This window comes from Arachis ipaensis, chromosome B10 (assembly GCF_000816755.2).
Source record: "Arachis ipaensis cultivar K30076 chromosome B10, Araip1.1, whole genome shotgun sequence".
Classification (NCBI taxonomy): Eukaryota; Viridiplantae; Streptophyta; class Magnoliopsida; order Fabales; family Fabaceae; genus Arachis; species Arachis ipaensis.
Genome location: NC_029794.2, coordinates 3,285,326 through 3,303,570, shown reverse-complemented (window position 1 = coordinate 3,303,570; position 18,245 = coordinate 3,285,326). Strand labels below are relative to the sequence as shown.

At 35.4% G+C, this 18,245-nt stretch overlaps 3 protein-coding genes across 8 annotated transcripts; 2 read left to right on the top strand and 1 right to left on the bottom strand.

The window, feature by feature from the left end:
- LOC107623441 (60S ribosomal protein L11) lies at positions 6,991–8,415 on the top strand. 2 transcript variants are annotated; one of them, XM_016325702.2, is made up of 4 exons: positions 6,991–7,098; positions 7,225–7,375; positions 7,465–7,660; positions 7,998–8,415. In XM_016325702.2, the coding sequence occupies exons 1-4, from the start codon at positions 7,096–7,098 to the stop codon at positions 8,194–8,196; spliced, it is 549 nt and encodes a 182-aa protein (XP_016181188.1). In that variant the 5' UTR covers positions 6,991–7,095; the 3' UTR covers positions 8,197–8,415. The 2 variants fall into 2 exon arrangements, with proteins under 2 accessions (XP_016181188.1, XP_016181187.1); XM_016325701.2 differs by lacking the exon at positions 6,991–7,098 and having other exon boundaries at positions 7,219–7,375.
- Positions 8,212–11,048, bottom strand: LOC107623440 (30S ribosomal protein S2). Of its 5 annotated transcripts, none has more exons than XM_016325695.2 (3): positions 9,758–11,048; positions 9,054–9,350; positions 8,212–8,979 (listed from the first exon to the last, which is right to left on the bottom strand). In XM_016325695.2, the coding sequence occupies exons 1-3, from the start codon at positions 9,843–9,845 to the stop codon at positions 8,624–8,626; spliced, it is 741 nt and encodes a 246-aa protein (XP_016181181.1). In that variant the 5' UTR covers positions 9,846–11,048; the 3' UTR covers positions 8,212–8,623. The 5 variants fall into 5 exon arrangements, with proteins under 5 accessions (XP_016181181.1, XP_016181182.1, XP_016181183.1 ...); XM_016325696.2 differs by having other exon boundaries at positions 8,212–8,976; XM_016325697.2 differs by having other exon boundaries at positions 9,054–9,368; positions 9,718–9,888.
- On the top strand, positions 11,888–14,317 carry LOC107622904 (40S ribosomal protein SA). Its single transcript, XM_016324977.2, has 5 exons — positions 11,888–12,197; positions 12,743–13,005; positions 13,139–13,324; positions 13,561–13,786; positions 13,995–14,317. The coding sequence occupies exons 1-5, from the start codon at positions 12,041–12,043 to the stop codon at positions 14,075–14,077; spliced, it is 915 nt and encodes a 304-aa protein (XP_016180463.1). The 5' UTR covers positions 11,888–12,040; the 3' UTR covers positions 14,078–14,317.

The following is an 18,245-nucleotide window of genomic DNA, read 5'->3' as shown; positions in this document are numbered from 1 at the left end:
TAGATGATTTGACTGATTTGACTAAATTTTCATCTACCAATTCTTAACTATCAAATTCATGTAAAGGTGACTCCACTTGAATTTTCAATAATATTTTATCATTATTGGTGTCGGTGTGTATCCTTTGCTATATCTTATACATACAAATAAAATGTTAAGTTGAATATTCAAATTATTGATATATTATATATGATATTGACTATACTTCAGAATTATGAGTGGAAAAAAATTTTACAAAAATAATGGCGTTCACATTCATGTCCACTAGGTGTACATACATGTTGAGTGTTGTCGTATGTACACGTGTTATTGACTATTGACTATTTTGCGACTCAATACACAGCGTTTCAACTTGAGGCTGAAATGGAAATATTTCAGTCTTATATTAATTCCATTCATTCATCTAAGCTGGTTTTAACTATGCCAATTTTAAAATTAGATGAACATATATACGTATGGTGAATAAAGTCTACGTGTGTTAATAAATAAATAGAGTTGATTGTTGTTGTCACCTTCATTTCAAAGAAAGATGGCACATTCTTTTTCCATTCATACTTTCCTTTTTCTCCTTTTGGCTATATGTATTCTTTCCAAGATGACATGCTCTTACCCTGGAAGGAATTCAAATTAGAGAGCCGCCACCTCAATCATCGTCACGGTGGAATTTCTCAATTCTCATCAGCCACAGCACATTGTTTTTCTCAAACCATTTTTGTACGTGTCACAACCTAAATTTTGTAAACCATGCATATAAAAAGTTATAAACTTATACAATTTTTTGTTCTTATTTCAAACTACTATAAATGCATGCACACATACTTAATACTAGCTACTATATGTCTATATGCTAATAAATTCCATTTGCGCAATCTTCTTAGTCATCGTCGCGTTTTTCTTCATGGCAGAATTTACTCTTTTCTTTTTTCTCTAATATCTTAGAAATTTTACAAATAATAATATAAAATTCTTCAACACTTTAGCATTTAAACTATTCTAAAAAACATTTTGTATTTGTCTCTTGGGTAGCTAAATAAAAAAAAAAAACTTCACATAAAAATTGTCTCCACCCAAATTTTAATTTGATTATGTCATTGGTGTGTAGCTTACAATTGTATCCAAATTTTATTACGGAATTGTTTGCTTTGTGAAAAATGAACTAACTATAAACGAAGCCTGGTCAATTTTTTTTTCTTCATCATAAATGATAATAGTCTAATAAAACTTTAATTTGATTAAAGTAGTGAAAAAGATAGGCTACAAATGTGAAAGAGAATTTGCACCCACAAAAGCAGGTATTTTAATGTACCAAAAAAAGTGTAGGGTTATTATAAAACTAGAGTCAGCTGAATTCTCAATGAACTTTATATGTAAAGTCAACGATTCAAATACTTCAATTTTTTGTAGAGTCCCGTTAGGAAGCGGTATCTATACAATGGTTATAATGAGCTGTTTATTAGGCTCAATATAAGTTAAAAATGAGAATTAACTCTTTTTTATCCTAATTTACTAATGTCTGTTCAGTTTTGTTTTAACCCCTAATTTTAAATTTTTTTCCAATAAACCCCACATTTTCGTCGTTAAACATCCCGTCCCCGCAGCTTTCGTGTGACCTGCAACGTGCGTCATGCTGATCAGCACTTTAGGAGCCAACCCACACCGCGTCCGTCCTCCCTTCCTGGCAGCAACCGCTGCGCACTGTCACGACTGAACATCCCCGCCGAGTTGCCGCCTGACACGGAGCCTCCAACGCGTGCAACTGCTCTCGCAGGAAGCAACCGCTGCTAAACGTGGCGGCTGAACACCTAGCCGCAGCTTCCCGGGATGTTCTGGAACCCCATCAGCGACAAAAGGGAAAAAAGGTTTTTTCCTTGTATGTGATAGCTTTCTTGTTGGGGAAGGGGAAAAAATGTTTTTTTCTTTTTACTTCTGAGTTGCTAAGTTCTGTATGGGTTTTTTTCCAAATCTGAAAAGAAGAGTTAACAGTTGCTATAGTACTATGTTGAGCCTTCCTAACTATTATGTTTTTTTGTCTGTTTTTGTTTTATTATTATTATTTTCCTTGCTTGTTGCACTTATGCTTAGATTTTGAAAAGTTTTAATTGATGTTCCATTTTTAAGAGGAGAATAATGAGAGTTGTACTCCTTTCTCTTGTTAGAGTATAGACGTTAGTAAAATTTAAAACATGTTTGCAGATGAATACAATTGAAATGAAACTTTAGTTGTTTACTGTGTCATATATATATATAGAGAGAGAGAATTTATTTCTTGTATTTTGAGTTTTGAACGCTAAGTTCTAATGAAGTAGCTTGAGAAAGAATATATAGAATGAGTACTGTTCTAGTTTTTATTTTGTCTTAGAGAGATAGCATTAGGCGCAAATAGTAAAAATATAAAACACTGGAGTATTTATTTTTCATATTTTTAATAGTGTTTATATCATAGCAGCATTCTTAGTAGCATTCTTAGTATCTGTTTTCATGAAGTCGCGCTTCATATTGAATTAAGTCTATAAATTGGAAATAGGTCTTCTTTTTGTGTTTGATCATAATTCAATATAACTTTGTTGCCTTGAGTTTAGATGTATGATTTATTTTGATTTTGCGGATATCTTATTGTACAAATAATGAGTTAAAATGCGAATTGGTTGGTTACTTTACCGTACATTTGGATGGTCGATTTTCATGATGATGATGGCTTTTCTTATCTTAGTACATTGTCAGCTTGTTTGAACGAGTTATTGTTTGATGGCGACTATTTTTCTGATCTTAGTACATATATGATGCTAATTATATTAACTGTTTATTTAGTTTGAAGAAGTTCAAGTTAGATGTTTAATATCACACATACATCTTATTTTAATTTTATTATGAACATATCACATAAAGAGATTAATTTTCTTTTATTTGGTGTTAAATTACTTTATTTAATCATAGAGAGGATATAACTCGATTCCTAAATAGAACAAATACAACATTAGTTACATATATTGGAAATTTAAGCATTTTTCTTAAATAATAAAATAAGGAGGGAAGAGACTTTTACCAAAAATAAGCGGCATAACATAGAAGTGGTATTCTGCATTTCTTTTAGCATGCATCCAACTATGTTTTAGCTTCTTTCTAATTACTAACAACATATCATGCATATAATAACAAAAGAAGACCTTATGTAGTAACATATATGCTATCTGTTTATGTTGTTGGTGGTGTCATTGGATTTTAATTAAGAATGTAATAATTGAATAAAAGTTCTTAATTTATTAGATGTTTATTATCAACTAAAATGGATGTTTATTTTACTATGTATGCAGATGGTTTGTTTATTCAAAAAGTGGATGTTTATTTTACTTATAGTATTGATCTTTTGCTTGATTTGTTGAATTCTGCATGTACATGTTCCACTAGTTTCTTTTGTTAAGTGGTTTTGGAGTAATGGAGAAAAATTGGATTAGACTTAGTTTATATTTTCTTGAATTGAAGTTGGGTTTGAATTAGGCTATTTAAACATGGTTCAATGATGAAATTTTGGTTAATTTATTAGATGTTTATTATTAACTAAAGCGGATATTTATTTTACTATGTATGCATATGTTCATTTTATTTTGTGTTGGAATTGAGTTTTACTTTGTTTTATTGGTTATAGTGAAATCAATTATTTAGTTAATTATTTAGTTATGCTTTTTTGAGGTTAATTTTTTTTCATAGATTGTTGATTATCTTCTAAAGCTTGGGGTTAATGAGTTCTTGTTACACACTAGTAATTGATATGCCTGAAAATTGAACCGTGTTCCTATTTTTCAGTGCACATCGACTATCGCACGGGTTACAAAATTGAAGAGTAAGAAAGAGAAAGAAGGATCATAGGTACAATTTCTAACAGCCAAAATGTTGGAGAAAGATTACAAGTAGGGAGTTCCTGACAAGCTTCCTTAACTTAGCCTTGAAGAGTTTAATACTGTCATCATGATGGTAGTATTTTTTGAAAATTCTTGTTATATTAATACACTTTTAAATATTGATGACTAACTATTGGCTTTCTATTATTTCTCTAAAATATAAGTTATATATCTCGTGTAAATGTTATGTAATAAAATTTTTTTTTTTTAATTTCAAATTAAGACTTTATTTGTTTTTCAAGTTAATATCAATGTTTACAGGAATCGTATTTTAATCTATAATTCCAAAACCATAAAAGAAAAGAAAAACGCGGAGCATGAGGAAGCAAAAGCCAGAAAATTAAGTAAAGGACAAACGGTATACCCAAAATAAATATTCACTCTAAAAAGGAAGGAACAATTCACATACATAGTAAATGAACATCCACATTAGTTGATAAGAAACAACTAAGTAATTGACCAAAAATACCACTTGTGCATCATATTTAAATGACATAACTAAAACCCAGCTTGAATTCAATCAAATTAAACTAAATCTAATTCAACTTGCGGGGTATGTGCAAAAAAAATGCAGAAAATCAAGTAAAAGACAAATAATTATTCAAAATAACCATCTACTTTAGAATGGAAAAAACCATATGCAATTATAGTAAAATGAACATTCGACTTAATTTAAATGGCTAAAGAAAAATACGATTTAGTATTGTTTTACAAATCTAAATGTCACATAACCCTGTTATAACTTAATCACTTATATCTAATTGCGACAACTCCAAACATACTTGAATTCAGTAAATGGTACACTAAATCCAATTCTACAATATGACTAAGTCTCGTCTCATTCTCAATTTCATCCCAAAAAAAACCCAAAAAACAAAAAAAAAAAAAAAAAAAAAAACAACCAAAGGAATTAAGTGACATATGGTACTATGACATAAATATCGGCAATATAAACCACCAAGAAAATGACTAACTTAAACAGGATTAAGCATGTTAGTAAAATTTCAGTTTATAATAGGCACCATGCTCACAATATTTTTTAACAAATTCTTCTAATAAGGCAAATTTATATTAAATTCAATCCAAATCAAATAAACATCCAAATTAGAATGAAAATAACTATCGACCTACCTAGTAAAATGAACATCCGGCTTATATTAAGACTACTTTACACTGAGAGTACATTAAAATTAAATTCTAGAACACATATCTATGCTTCTCTTTGTGAAAAAGAACCATTGGAACTAAAGGAGCCAGTTCGGGTAGTAACAATGTTATGGACAGTGAATTGCTCAAGCAAATTGCACATGCTCATGGTAAAATAGTTGCTCAGGTTAAAAAAAAATAGAAAAAATAATTAAAGTTGTGCATCAATTTTGAGTTATATATATATATATATGTAAATCTTAGATTAAATATCTAATGATGTAATGCATTTAAATTGGTTATAGGTAAGTCTTAGATAGTTGTATGATCAAGATGTGACTTTTGCAGTGAAGAGCTACAACAAATAGAGAATGAAACAAAATTTAGATATATTTGATTTTTCACTTACAAATGATGACTACTAAAAGATTAATCACATCAAATAGAAGCGCAAATTGAAGAACGGTCTTGTTGCTTTCGATCTTCCTGACCTATTTGATGGAGAAAATTAGATACCACACTCATTCATCATGTTTTAGGAAAAACAAATTGGTATGATCTAATGCTAGAAGTTAGGCTATTACAATACAGGAGAAAGAGACCTACATAACTTGATACGCACAGATATTATCACCTGCCGATCAAAACTAACGAAAATGAAATGAAAAGCTATGAAGATGTATATAAGTATAATGGCCCTGCCATCCCCTAAAAACATAAGTTTATTTATTGAAACTCTCTACTCTATTTGGTATTATTTTTGGTCCAAATTGAAGAACTAACATGTACAGCATATAAAACAGAAACACGATGATAAACTCTTTAATTTTTCACAGGTAATTACTATGAAGATTAATTATTTGATTGATTTTTATGCCTAAGTCAAAACTAAGTCCTAATATGAGGAGAGTTAGCTCAAGAAGTTTTTTAATATGATCAAACATTATATTATTTCCCTCAAAACTAAGCTTTATGCTATAATAATTCAGGTTTCGAAATTCAATATATACAAGCTAAGGAATTTAGTTGCAAAACATCCAACTTTGTGCTTCATAAAATTTCATAAAATTCTGAAAAAAAGGGAAAAATGAGGACATTTTGGAATGCGGCAGCGATCGACGACGATGCAATTGCGAGGGGAGGAGCGCTGCGGCAGCGATCTGCGAACTGCGAGGAGAGGGGGTGAACTGCGAATCGCGAGTGAAAGGGAGATGGAGTGGTAGCGGCTCCTCGAATCGCGACTGGGAGGGCGCGAGCGTTCATGAACAGCAATGGCTGTGGTTGATTCCGTCACAGAAGAAGGGCGAGTGGTCGCCGAACAATGGCGCGGTGGCGTAACGGCATGTTGCTGTCCTTCGCACGGGCTCCTGCATCAATAGCGGTGGCTGCGGCGATCTGCAATGAGAACGGGGTGACGGAAGTCTGGTCGGTGCCGCCGCAACGTGGTAACGACGTGAAGAAAAGGTACGTCAAGTTGTTAGGAGCAGGGTAGAGCGGCACGGCGTTGGAAGTTTGGGGGAGAGAGATTAAGGTTTGAGGGAGAGGGCTTGGATACTAATAAGTGAGAACAGATTTGTTTTATAGGATGGATTTTTTTATTTTTTAAAAATTTAAATTTTGAAATTAATTAACTTAAGTGTTATTCAATTTTAATTTCAATTTAACCCTATTGTACATATTGTACACATTGTACAATATATATATTGGCTCCTCCTAGTTTTCTTTTTTATCAATTATTGAACATCAAATATTTGTACTGTCAACAAAGGAGAAAGGGAAAGAAACTATATGCTTAAGGCCTACATTGGGCTTAGTATTTTTGGACGTACTATATCTACATTATTGGGCTCCATGACTTTGGTGGGCTGCTTATGGACCATCTACCGAAAAAGGAGAAATAAACAAAATGTTTTATTTTGGGCCTTGAGGGCCCGCATAATTATCAAAAAAAAAAAAAGCTGAGATAGTTAGTTCATAAACCCTAGAAAGCAGAGTGGCTGAACATTTTAGTTGCTGCCGCGCTGCTGCATTTCACTTCCTTCCACAAAGCGCCATGGTTATTCCTTTCTTCATATGCATATCTTTCTTCGGATTTAGATCTACGTTCAGATTTTGTTTATATATTGAATTGGTTTTGTTCTTATACAACTTGGAATGAGTGTGAACACTTTAATGGATGCAGGCATCGGAGAAGAAGCTTGCGAACCCTATGAGGGAAATCAAAGTGCAGAAGCTTGTCCTCAACATCTCCGTCGGCGAGAGCGGCGATCGTCTCACCAGAGCTTCCAAGGTCTTGGAACAGCTCAGCGGCCAAACCCCTGTCTTCTCCAAGGGTACTCTTTCATCTAAACCCTAAACCTAATCTCTTTTTTGTTGTTTATCTTCTATAATTCGTGGTTTGGTTTGGTTTGGTTCACAACAGCTAGGTACACTGTGCGTTCATTTGGAATAAGGCGTAATGAAAAGATTGCTTGCTATGTCACCGTTAGGGGAGACAAGGCCATGCAACTTCTTGAGAGTGGGTTGAAGGTCAAGGAGTATGAGCTGCTTAGGAGGAATTTCAGCGATACTGGCTGCTTTGGTTTTGGAATCCAGGAGCACATTGATCTCGGGATCAAGTAAGTTTCTCATTATGCCCTTAAATCATGTATATTATGTATATTGCTATATAGGAATGTTTAATTAGGGAGAGTTCTTGGAAATTCACATGTTATACATTGATTTATACTAATATATAAATATGGTGGTTGTGCGATGTTACATTCATTATACATTAGTGGTGCTCAAGGAAAAATGTAATCATGTATAAATGTTGAGGTTCAACTCAAAGAAATTTGATGTTGGTTTAAATGGATTTGCTTACATGAGTGGTTTTTCTTTGGGCATGGTGTTGGAAGATATAAAAATAATTTTTAGTTGTGTGTGTTATGCTAATGTTGTGTTATTTTGCTTCAGGTATGATCCTTCTACTGGGATCTACGGCATGGATTTCTTTGTCGTCTTAGAGCGTGCTGGATACCGTGTGGGTAGGCGGAGGAGACGAAAGTCCCGCGTTGGAATTCAACACAGGGTCACCAAAGAAGATGCAATGAAGTGGTTTCAAGTTAAGTACGAAGGAGTTATTCTTAACAAGTCCCAACAAATTGTATCCTAGACAGCACTATTTTAGTTTTTTTTTTTTGGACTGGTAGTCAGCAACATGCAACTATTTTATTTGGTTTTCTTCAAGTTTTGATGGGATTTTTCCCATTTTTACGAAGCAAGATATTTGTTTCATTTTGAGTTCAATACAATGCCGGTATTGTTTTTATTTAATTTCGGGTGTCATTTCCTGAAGGGACGTAACTTGATATTGTTAATGTTGGGTATTGCATGTGTTTGTTGTTTATGTCTATTAACGCCTGTTATAGCTACAAAAGCATTGTGTTTGAACCGTTCTATGATTTCTGGCGATTCAGCATACCATGTTGATTTGCATAAATTCTATGAAATCTGAGTTTCATATAATCCGTAGTTCCATACATTTGTACAATCTGATGGTAGTTAGAGTCATCACAAGGAAAACTAGGATTAGGTCTAGTCTAGGATCCAAGTACTTTGATAAGTTCGCTCTTCTTAAGCTTAGAGTAACCTTTTATTCCTCTTGACTTGGCCAGTTCTTTCAACTGGGCAAGTTTCATTTCTTCCAGGGTTTCTTGCTCTGGTTGAACCTTTGTTTCCAACGAAATGTTTGATGATCCATAGTTAGGTTGCCCAATAGTGTTGCTTCTTGGGGTTGATAGAGATGGAATAGGGGATTTCTTTGCAAAGTTTGAAGGTAGCCTGGTCAACTTAAACCCTAATACATGTGGGTTCCCCTCTGCTCCTTCCTCATTTCTTGGCGCGGATATTTTCTCCGACAAATCCCTCTGTTTTGACTTGTTTGAGATATTACCTGCTGTAAATAGAATCAAATGAGAATTAGAAATGAAAAATCATAAAATGTATCTGCTATTATAACCAAGGCAATACCTTTCACTTGTTTCTTTGGTTCACCAAGAATATCTCGATTATATTCAGCTGAGGGCTTATCCTTGTATTGTGATTTATCCTTTGATATTGAAATCCGTATCTTTTTGAGTAGATCCATTATCTCTTCATGGTGAGGTGACTCTGTTTTCTCAGCCTTGAATGATTTAGATCTCTTGTCTTCAGTTCTCCTACTTGTTTGAATTCCCTTGGTGTCTCCCTTAGATCTGATAATTTTTGAATTGGTAAATGGAGAGACAGCCATTTTGAACGCAATGGGTGAATGTTGAACTTGAACCTCTGCCACATTTTAACAAGCTGCATCATAGTATTATCCTCAGAACTTAGTCCGCACAATAACAGGGAACATTATCACAACATATCACTACCCGAAATTGCATCAAGGTATGTATTGAAGAACAAATAAGATGAAAATTTTGCTAATTATGTTCCCAAAAGCTATCCGAAATTATTCTTCCCGAAAATTAGTTGCGAAGTGAACTCTTCTACCAATTTATAAGTGCCATTTAAGAATGAAGTTAAGCTACCAAGAGATTGATGACTTGTTGGACTAATATTAAAAGCATAAGAAATAAGAAAAGGTAAATGAATGAAATAAATCCAAGAAAAACAGCAATCAAATAAGATTTTCAGAAATCTTTAATACCTCACTCCCAGAACAGAACAGGGAAAGGAAGTTGAAGTACCAGCTAAATAGCAGTGCTTGCTCAAAGAGAAACTCGTGGAGAAAGAGAAGCCAAGAACGCTATAGGATTGAAAAGCAACCACATCCATCTTCCCCAGAAAACGAAAAAAATAATTGGAAAAAACCAATTCTCAAACACAACTTATATTAAATCACAGTTCACAGACCCTCACTACATTTCTTAAATGAACATACATATATTATACTTTATACTCTTTTTATTTATTTATTTATTTGCTTATTCTTTCCCACGGGTAAAATAGCTGGTCCACAATTTTCTGTGATCTGTAACGCGTGCAAGCACGCGCAGACTCTGTGGCTAAAAATCGCAACACCTTTCTTCATATAGGCTTTGCAACTTGCAAGAGGGTATTATCTGTTCATAACAAGCGAATGCACTATTGCGAGTTTGAGACCAAATAAGAACATTCTACATGGCTAAACTATTTCAAAAGTAAAATAAAAATGGACCCAATAATCATAATCATGGAATAGATACATCTGGTCCAATTGTTATGGAACTTGGTTTGGAGCTAAGTAATGGCATGTGGGGTGCAGGGTAGGGATTCTTATTTCATAGGAAAGTGCAAAGTTCGAACAAAGCTGCGTGCAGATCACGTGCAGTGACCAATCCCCTCCACCGACCATTCCTCCTTCCTTGCAAATCAGGCACCTTAATTTGACAAAGCCGCATTTATAACCACTACAGCAGTCACTAGGAAAATCTTGGCCGTGTCTTTTCCATCACTATTTCATCAAATTATTCTTTATGCTCTCTCCCATGGATAAAGATCACACTATACACATTGTATTCTTTTGCTATCTCTCTTGATCACTATGTTAAGCAACTTGCAGTGTGAGCCAAGGTAAATGGAAAAGAACAATTTTTGCAGCTGTTGGATAGTTATTACATTACACTATTTGAAACCTTAAGATATTAAGCTTGACTAATAATAATAATTTATCAGAATTCCAATCTAATTTGGAACAAGAATCGATGTTTAAGTTCTGTAAATATGAAACATGAAATTGGACCAAAGCCAGATATTATGATTCTCCACTCAACAAATCATGTACACCAACCATCATCAACATGGGGGTGCTGTCCCTTTCTGCAAGTCTAGATAAAGAAGTTGTTTTTCCTCAAGTTGTGTGTGCCCACAAATAATAGCATCACTGTTTTGCCCAATTGCTGCAGAACCTGAAATCAATGTCACAACTGCCAGAGCTATCTTGCTCCAAAAATGAACAACAGCGATATGTCAAACAAAAGCCATAGAAGAGAGTTTCCCACAACTCCACAAGCCAGAAGAGGGATCTGGGATCAGCAGTTCAGCACCGCCATCGCCACCGCATCCCGCAGCGACAGCAGCGACGGCGTTGAGAGCCGCAACCACCACCGCGTTTGGAATTTGGATGAGGATGATGATGTAATCCGCACACAGACTCCAACCGAGAGAAAAGCAAAACCAGCAAATCTCTTCTGTCTTTCTCCAAACTAAATTGGAATGGAATCGACACTCAGGTCAAACACTGAACACTCTAAACTTATAATAAAAAGTAAAAAAGAAAAGGGGAGAAATTTCCCATGGCAGAAAGAGTAGAGGGATTCAACTTCGAGCAAAGGCATGGGAAAAAGAGGGTAAGGGTGGCTCGCGTGTGGAAGACGAAGGAAAACACTACGTTGTGGAGTGGCGAGTCAGCATCAGCCTCTTCTCTGATTGTGTCAACTCTTATCGTTGCCACTGAGACCATGAAGAACACTGTAACCTTCTTCTTCCTCTCTTCTTTTGTGTTATTAAATAATGAGTAGTGCTAGGGAGCTAATGGCTAAGTGTACAATGTGTACAATGGATTAAATCTTTAGTTTATGAATATGCAGACCATCCGGATACTAGGGATAACAATCCGGATACCATGATAATAAACATCTCATGTTATAAAAAGCTAATTTTGGGTTCACAAAAGTTTGAACCTTGATCTTCCGGATTTGGAATTCTTATACCATGTCCTGAAACCACTCATCCCAAAAACGTAACTTAACAGGACAATGTAACACTAATAATAATATCTCTAATACTTTCCAAACCTTCATTGTACACATTGTAAGCTTAGGTCATTGGCTCCCTATACTTTTTCTTAAATAATAGTTAGAGAAACAGAAACGGATCCCCTTAAAATACCCTTCACTCCAAATAACTAGTTCGTTTGATACTGCGGCTGCTACGAGTTGGAGCTTCCATTGTCTCCAAATCTCTCAAGAGCGCAAATCTGCACCGCAACAATGGCCACTTCCGCCGCCGCCACAACTGCCGCAGCGCCACGCCAGCTGTCACAGAAGGAGCAGGACATCCAGATGATGCTTGCTGCTGAGGTCCACCTCGGAACCAAAAATTGCGACTTCCAGATGGAACGCTACGTCTTCAAACGCCGTAATGATGGTCAGTCTTCGTGATCTTTTTCGTTTCTCCTTTTGGATTTTGAGTCTGAATATTATTGAAGAGTGTGTCGATTATGGCGAGTTTGAAGGGTATTTTGCAAAATGTTATATCTTTTCAGTCTCAAATTGTTTATTCTGATATGGATTTTTTCATATTTACTCAAACTGTAGTGAGTAGTTCAGTTCTTGAAATCTAATGCAAACAACACAGATGTGCGTAGTTGTTTTTTGTAATATATTCCTTGCTCTTTTGTGAATTTTGTATTCGATTTTTTTACATTTATCTTTTCCTGTATCTAGGGTTCCTTTTTTGATATATACTTTTTATAAATTTGTTATAATCTAGTGGTTTGTCAATTTTTCTTTATTTGTTTCGTGTTTTCTATTCAAAGAGTCAATTTAATTTCTAATCAGGATTTTGATACGAGTAAGTGTATTTTGTATGACCACCTTTGTGTTCAAAACAGCTTATTATCATAAATTTTATGATAGAGCTTATGAAAGCATTTTTATGTTTGGTTGATTTTTCGTATTCCTTGTTCCCAGGTATTTACATAATTAACCTTGGCAAGACATGGGAGAAGCTCCAACTTGCTGCTAGGATTATTGTTGCTATCGAGAACCCGCAGGACATCATTGTTCAGTCTGCTAGGCCATATGGTCAGAGAGCTGTCCTTAAGTTTGCACAATACACTGGTGCGAATGCAATTGCTGGAAGGCACACTCCTGGAACATTCACTAATCAAATGCAAACATCCTATAACGAGCCTCGTCTACTCATTCTGACTGATCCAAGGACTGATCATCAGGTGCCACTTATGTTATTCACTTGTTTCACTATTAACTGTCAATATGTTTTTTGTGGGAGTTTGAAATTCTGTTATTAATTGATCTCATCTTGGGTTTGTTTTTCTATTTTTTTTTTCAAAAAAATATGTGCAGCCCATTAAGGAAGGTGTTCTTGGAATTGCCTTGTGCGACACGGATTCTACAATGCGCTATTTTGATGTTGGCACTCCTGCCAATAACAAGGGGAAGCACAGTATTGGTTGTCTGTTTTGGTTATTAGCAAGGATGGTTCTGCAGATGAGGGGTACTATTCGGCCGGGGCTTAAGTGGGACGTGATGGTAAACTAATTTTTGCTCTTAACGGATTGAACTATTATTATTTTGTAGCACTTTTAGATTTATTGTGTTTCCCAATGTCTGCATTGTAAGTGTCTGATCTCGTATGCACTTATTTAGAACAATCTTTCTTGCTATACATACAGGTGTAAAAAATTTCATATTTTAACAAAAGATAGTAGTCTTATTATGTGGTTTCCTTTGAACCTTAGCTAAATTTGTCAACTTTTCATGTGTAGGTGGATTTATTCTTCTATAGAGAACCTGAAGAGGCCAAGCAACAAGAGGAGGAGGAATTACCAGCTGCCCCAGAATATGCCATTCAAGATTTTGGTGCTGCTGGCATTGCCGGCTTCCCCGCAGCTGATGGGGAATGGGGGGCTGTTACAGCTGAACAATCCTGGACTGAACCAGTTCCTCAGCAACCCATTGCAGCTGCTCCTGCTAACTGGGCCCCAGACGCCGGTAAGAATAATTATTTCCACTCTGGATCTGTTAAATTTGATGCAACATAATTGTCGTATTTGCTTCTAATATGTTCTAATCAAATAATTCTGGGTTGTTGTGTTGAATCATTCTCCCTCGATATGCAAGAAAATCTGTGCGCCTTAACATAGTTCTGTCGAAAACTGTGATGGCAATTTATTTGACCCAAGTTCTTTTGTATCCGCAGCTGCAGGTGATTGGGAGCCAGTTCCAGCTCCACAGGCATCCGTTCCTGCACCTGGAGGTGTTGCTCCCACTGGCTGGGACTAGGCATCGTGTTTGGAATTTTGTTTCTATGTTTTCTTTGCTTCCTGAGCAATTTTCCTTCCGGGATTATTTCTTTAGGAAACATACATATTTAGTATTTTGTAGTCTTGGTATTGAGTTTTAAAATTTTGTTGACGTATCGATGGAAGCTTGTTTAGTTTCAACAATTCAAGAGGATTCGTAATGGAAGTTTGAGCAGTTAATTGACAACGACATGCTACTTTTTGCATGGCAAATTTGTTATTGGTGATTGTTCTTCAGTTTGATTAGTATTGAAAAATATAGGTAACCTCAGTATATATGCAAAAGTACAATAAAATAAACTTAGGTATTTTCTTAAAATATATGAAGATCTGCCATTATAACCAAGGCAATACCTTTCACTTGTTTCTTTGGTTCACCAAGAATATCTTTATCATATTCGGCTGAGGGCTTATCCTTGTATTGTGATTTACCCTTTGATATTGAAATCCGTATCCTTTTGAGTAGATCCATTATCTCTTCATGATGAGGTGACTCTGTTTTCTCAGCCTTGAATTATTTAGATCTCTTGTCTTAAGTTTTCCTACTTGTTTGAATTCCCTCGGTGTCTCCTTTAGATCTTATAATCTTTGAATTGGTAAATGGAGAGACAGCCATTTTGAACGCAAAGGGTGAAGGTTGAACTTGAACCTCTGCCACATTTTAACAAGCTGCATCATAGTATTATCCTCAGAACTTAGTCCGCACAATATCAGGGGACATTATCAACATATCACTCCCCTAAATTGCATCAAGTTATGTATTGAAGAACAAATAAGATGAAAATTTTGCTCATTATGTCGCAGAAAGCCATACGAAATTATTCTTCCCAAAAATTTGTTGTGAAGTGAACTCTTCAACTAATTTATAAGTGCCATTTAAGAATAAGAAATCAGAAAAGGTGAATGAATGAAATGAATCCAAGAAAACAGCAATCAAATAAGATTTTCAGAAATCTTTAATACCTCACTCTCTCAGAACAGAACAAGGTAGGAAGTTGAAGTACCAGGTAAATAGCAGTGCTTGCTCAAAGAGAAACTCGTGGAGAAAGAGAAGCCAAGAACGCTATAGGAATGAAAAGCAACCACATCCATCTTCCCCAGAAAAAGAAAAAAATAATTGGAAAAAACCAATTCTCAAACACAACTGATATTAAATCACAGTTCACAGACCCCCACTCCATTTCTTAAATGAACATACATATATTATACTTTATACTCTTTTTATTTATTTATTTACTTATTCTTTCCCACGGGTAAAATAGCTGGTCCACAATTCTCTATGGCTAAAAATCGCAACACCTTTCTTCATATAGGCTTTGCAACTTGCAAGAGGGTATTATCTGTTCATAACAAGCGAATGCACCATTGAGAGTTTGAGACCAAATAAGAACATTCTACATGGCTAAACTATTTCAAAAGTAAAATAAAAATGGACCCAACAATCATAATCATGGAATAGATAGATCTGGTCCAACCCCAATTGTTATGGTACTTGGTTTGGAGCTAAGTAGTGGCATGTGGGGTGCAGGCTAGGGATTCTTATTTCATAGGAAAGTGCAAAGTTCGAACAAAGCTGCGTGCAGATCACGTGCAGTGACCAATCCACTCCACCGACTATTCCTCCTTCCTTGCAAATCAGGCACCTTAATTTGACAAAGCCGCATTTATAACTACAGCAGTCACTAGGAATATCTTGGCCGTGTCTTTTCCATCACTATTTCATCAAATTATTCTTTATGCTCTCTCCCATGCATAAAGATCACACTATACACATTGTATTCTTTTGCTATCTATCTTGATCACTATGTTAAGCAACTTGCAGTGTTGGATAGTTATTACATTATACTATTTGAAACCTTAAGATATTAAGCTTGACTAATAATAATAATAATTTATCAGAATTCCAATCTAATTTGGAACAAGAATCGGTGTTCAAGTTCATTTAAATGAAAGTAGGAGAGACAGCTCATATCCAACCGTCCAAGACAGTATAGCACAGAACATGAAATTGGACCAAAGCCAGATATTATGGTTCTCCACTCAACAAATCATGTACACCAACCATCATCAACATGGGGCTGCTGTCCCTTTCTGCAAGTCTAGATAAAGAAGTTGTTTTTCCTCAAGTTGTGTGTGCCCACAAATAATAGCATCACTGTTTTGCCCAATTGCTGCAGAACCTGAAATCAATGTCACAACTGCCAGAGCTATCTTGCTTCAAAAATGAACAACAACGATATGTCAAACAAAAGCCATAGAAGAGAGTTTAAAGGATAACGTAAGGTCCAGAAGCTTTGACTTGGACATTGGTTACGGCGAGATCAGTGAGATTCTGAAGCTGAGAGAGCCAAACGCCGGAGACCTTGCGGAGGCTGTTGATGCATGTGAAGGTGCGGAGGGAGGAGGTGAGTTCGGGTGGGAAGCGAATGGGGGTTACGGGGCAGTTGAGGAGGTTGAGAGTTTGGAGTGTTGAGAGTGATTGGAGTGCGGTGAAGGAGAGTGCAACGTAGGAGGAGCAGTTTGAGAGTGTGAGAGAGATGAGGTGGCGGAAGGGTTTTGAGTTGTCGCAGGTTGTGGCGTTGTGGAATGCGGATTTGGAACATGGGTCCTTTGAGGTTGGGATGTTGAGGGATTGGAGTGCTCTCAGCTGTTTTGGGTCGAGAGTTGATGAACTTGAAGGCGATGATGGGGAAGAGGTTGGTGAAGGTGTTGGGGGTTGAGGTTTTGATTGACAAGTAGCAATGGTGGGGAAGAGGAAGATGAAAATGAAGAGAAATGCAAGTGTTGGTGGCGGTGCTGATTCTGATGGTGATCTCATCATGGTGTTCTCAGTTGTCAGAGGCACACATGTGCTTCTTTGAGTTCTGTTGTGTAGTGATGAGTACAACGTTGGTTGTTGTTGGAACTGATGGCAATAAGTCAGATTCAGATTATATTAGATTAGCTTAGCTTAGATTCAAGACTCAAGAGAGAGAGAGATGAGATTGGAGTTGGGGATGCGTATGTATTGGTTCTTTGATTTCATTTTGGATTTATATATTTTTCACACAAACAAGAAACAACAAACTGCACATCCCATTGATTATTTTAAGGTGGAAATTCAGGTGCACTCGACTTCACTTGAAGCTGATACTTTAGAGTTATTAAATAATTTAATTAATTTGACTAAATTTTTATCTAACGACTCAAATATTAACTTCACGTGAAGTTGACTTCACCTAAATTTTTTCTTTATTTTAATTGGTTGATTTTCTGGTAATAAAATTGGGATGGTGTAGTAACGTAACAAATTACATGCACGCATGCCAAATATTCACCTTCACGGGACTACTTTATAAATATAAATAATTAGAGAAGACTTAAGAGGCATCCAACAATAATGCTAATGTATTTAGATTCTCCAACTCACAAAACTCAGTTAATTTGAGTTGCCAGAACCGTGTTTGGCAACATAATCCCCTTTTATTCTTCCCACTTTTACAACGTGACTTATTAGCTTCAATTTCGTGTGCCCATGAAGAAACGAATTTCATGTTCTTTAGGTCAACGATATATACAAATGAACAAGTAAAGGTGATGTAAAAGTTTGTTTAGCATTATTAGCTTTTTGTGTTTGTTTGTTTGATCAGATAAAATGATTTATTTTTTTTAGAGAAAAATATCAACCAATACGAAGGTAGAGTTTTATGAACAGAATTATTCTATTCTGTGAAAACTCAAAAGGATTACACATTATTGGTCCCGAAGGAGCTATTAGTTCCGGTGTTTTATTCATCAAGATTATACCATCTCTGAAAAATTACTTCTTAATTATTCATTCTGATCAAACCAGCATTCTTCAGTTAACAATGTAAAATTTGTCAGCATCTCAACCCATATCATCACTGATTGTACATCGTTATTAACAATGAATTTGGATCCTCTAAATTTTAAATTTGTACTTTAGAGAGTAAAGTGTAATCTTCTATCTTTGAATGGTTTCTCTTTCATATTTATTTTTAGTCCCACCTATAAAATAAATGGTGAGAAATCACACTTTACTCTCTAAAGTAAAATTCAAACTTCAGAGAATCCAAATCCATTAACAATGCATCTAAGACTAAATGAGTTAATATTTTCTTGAATTTGTAAGCGAAACTCAATTTAAT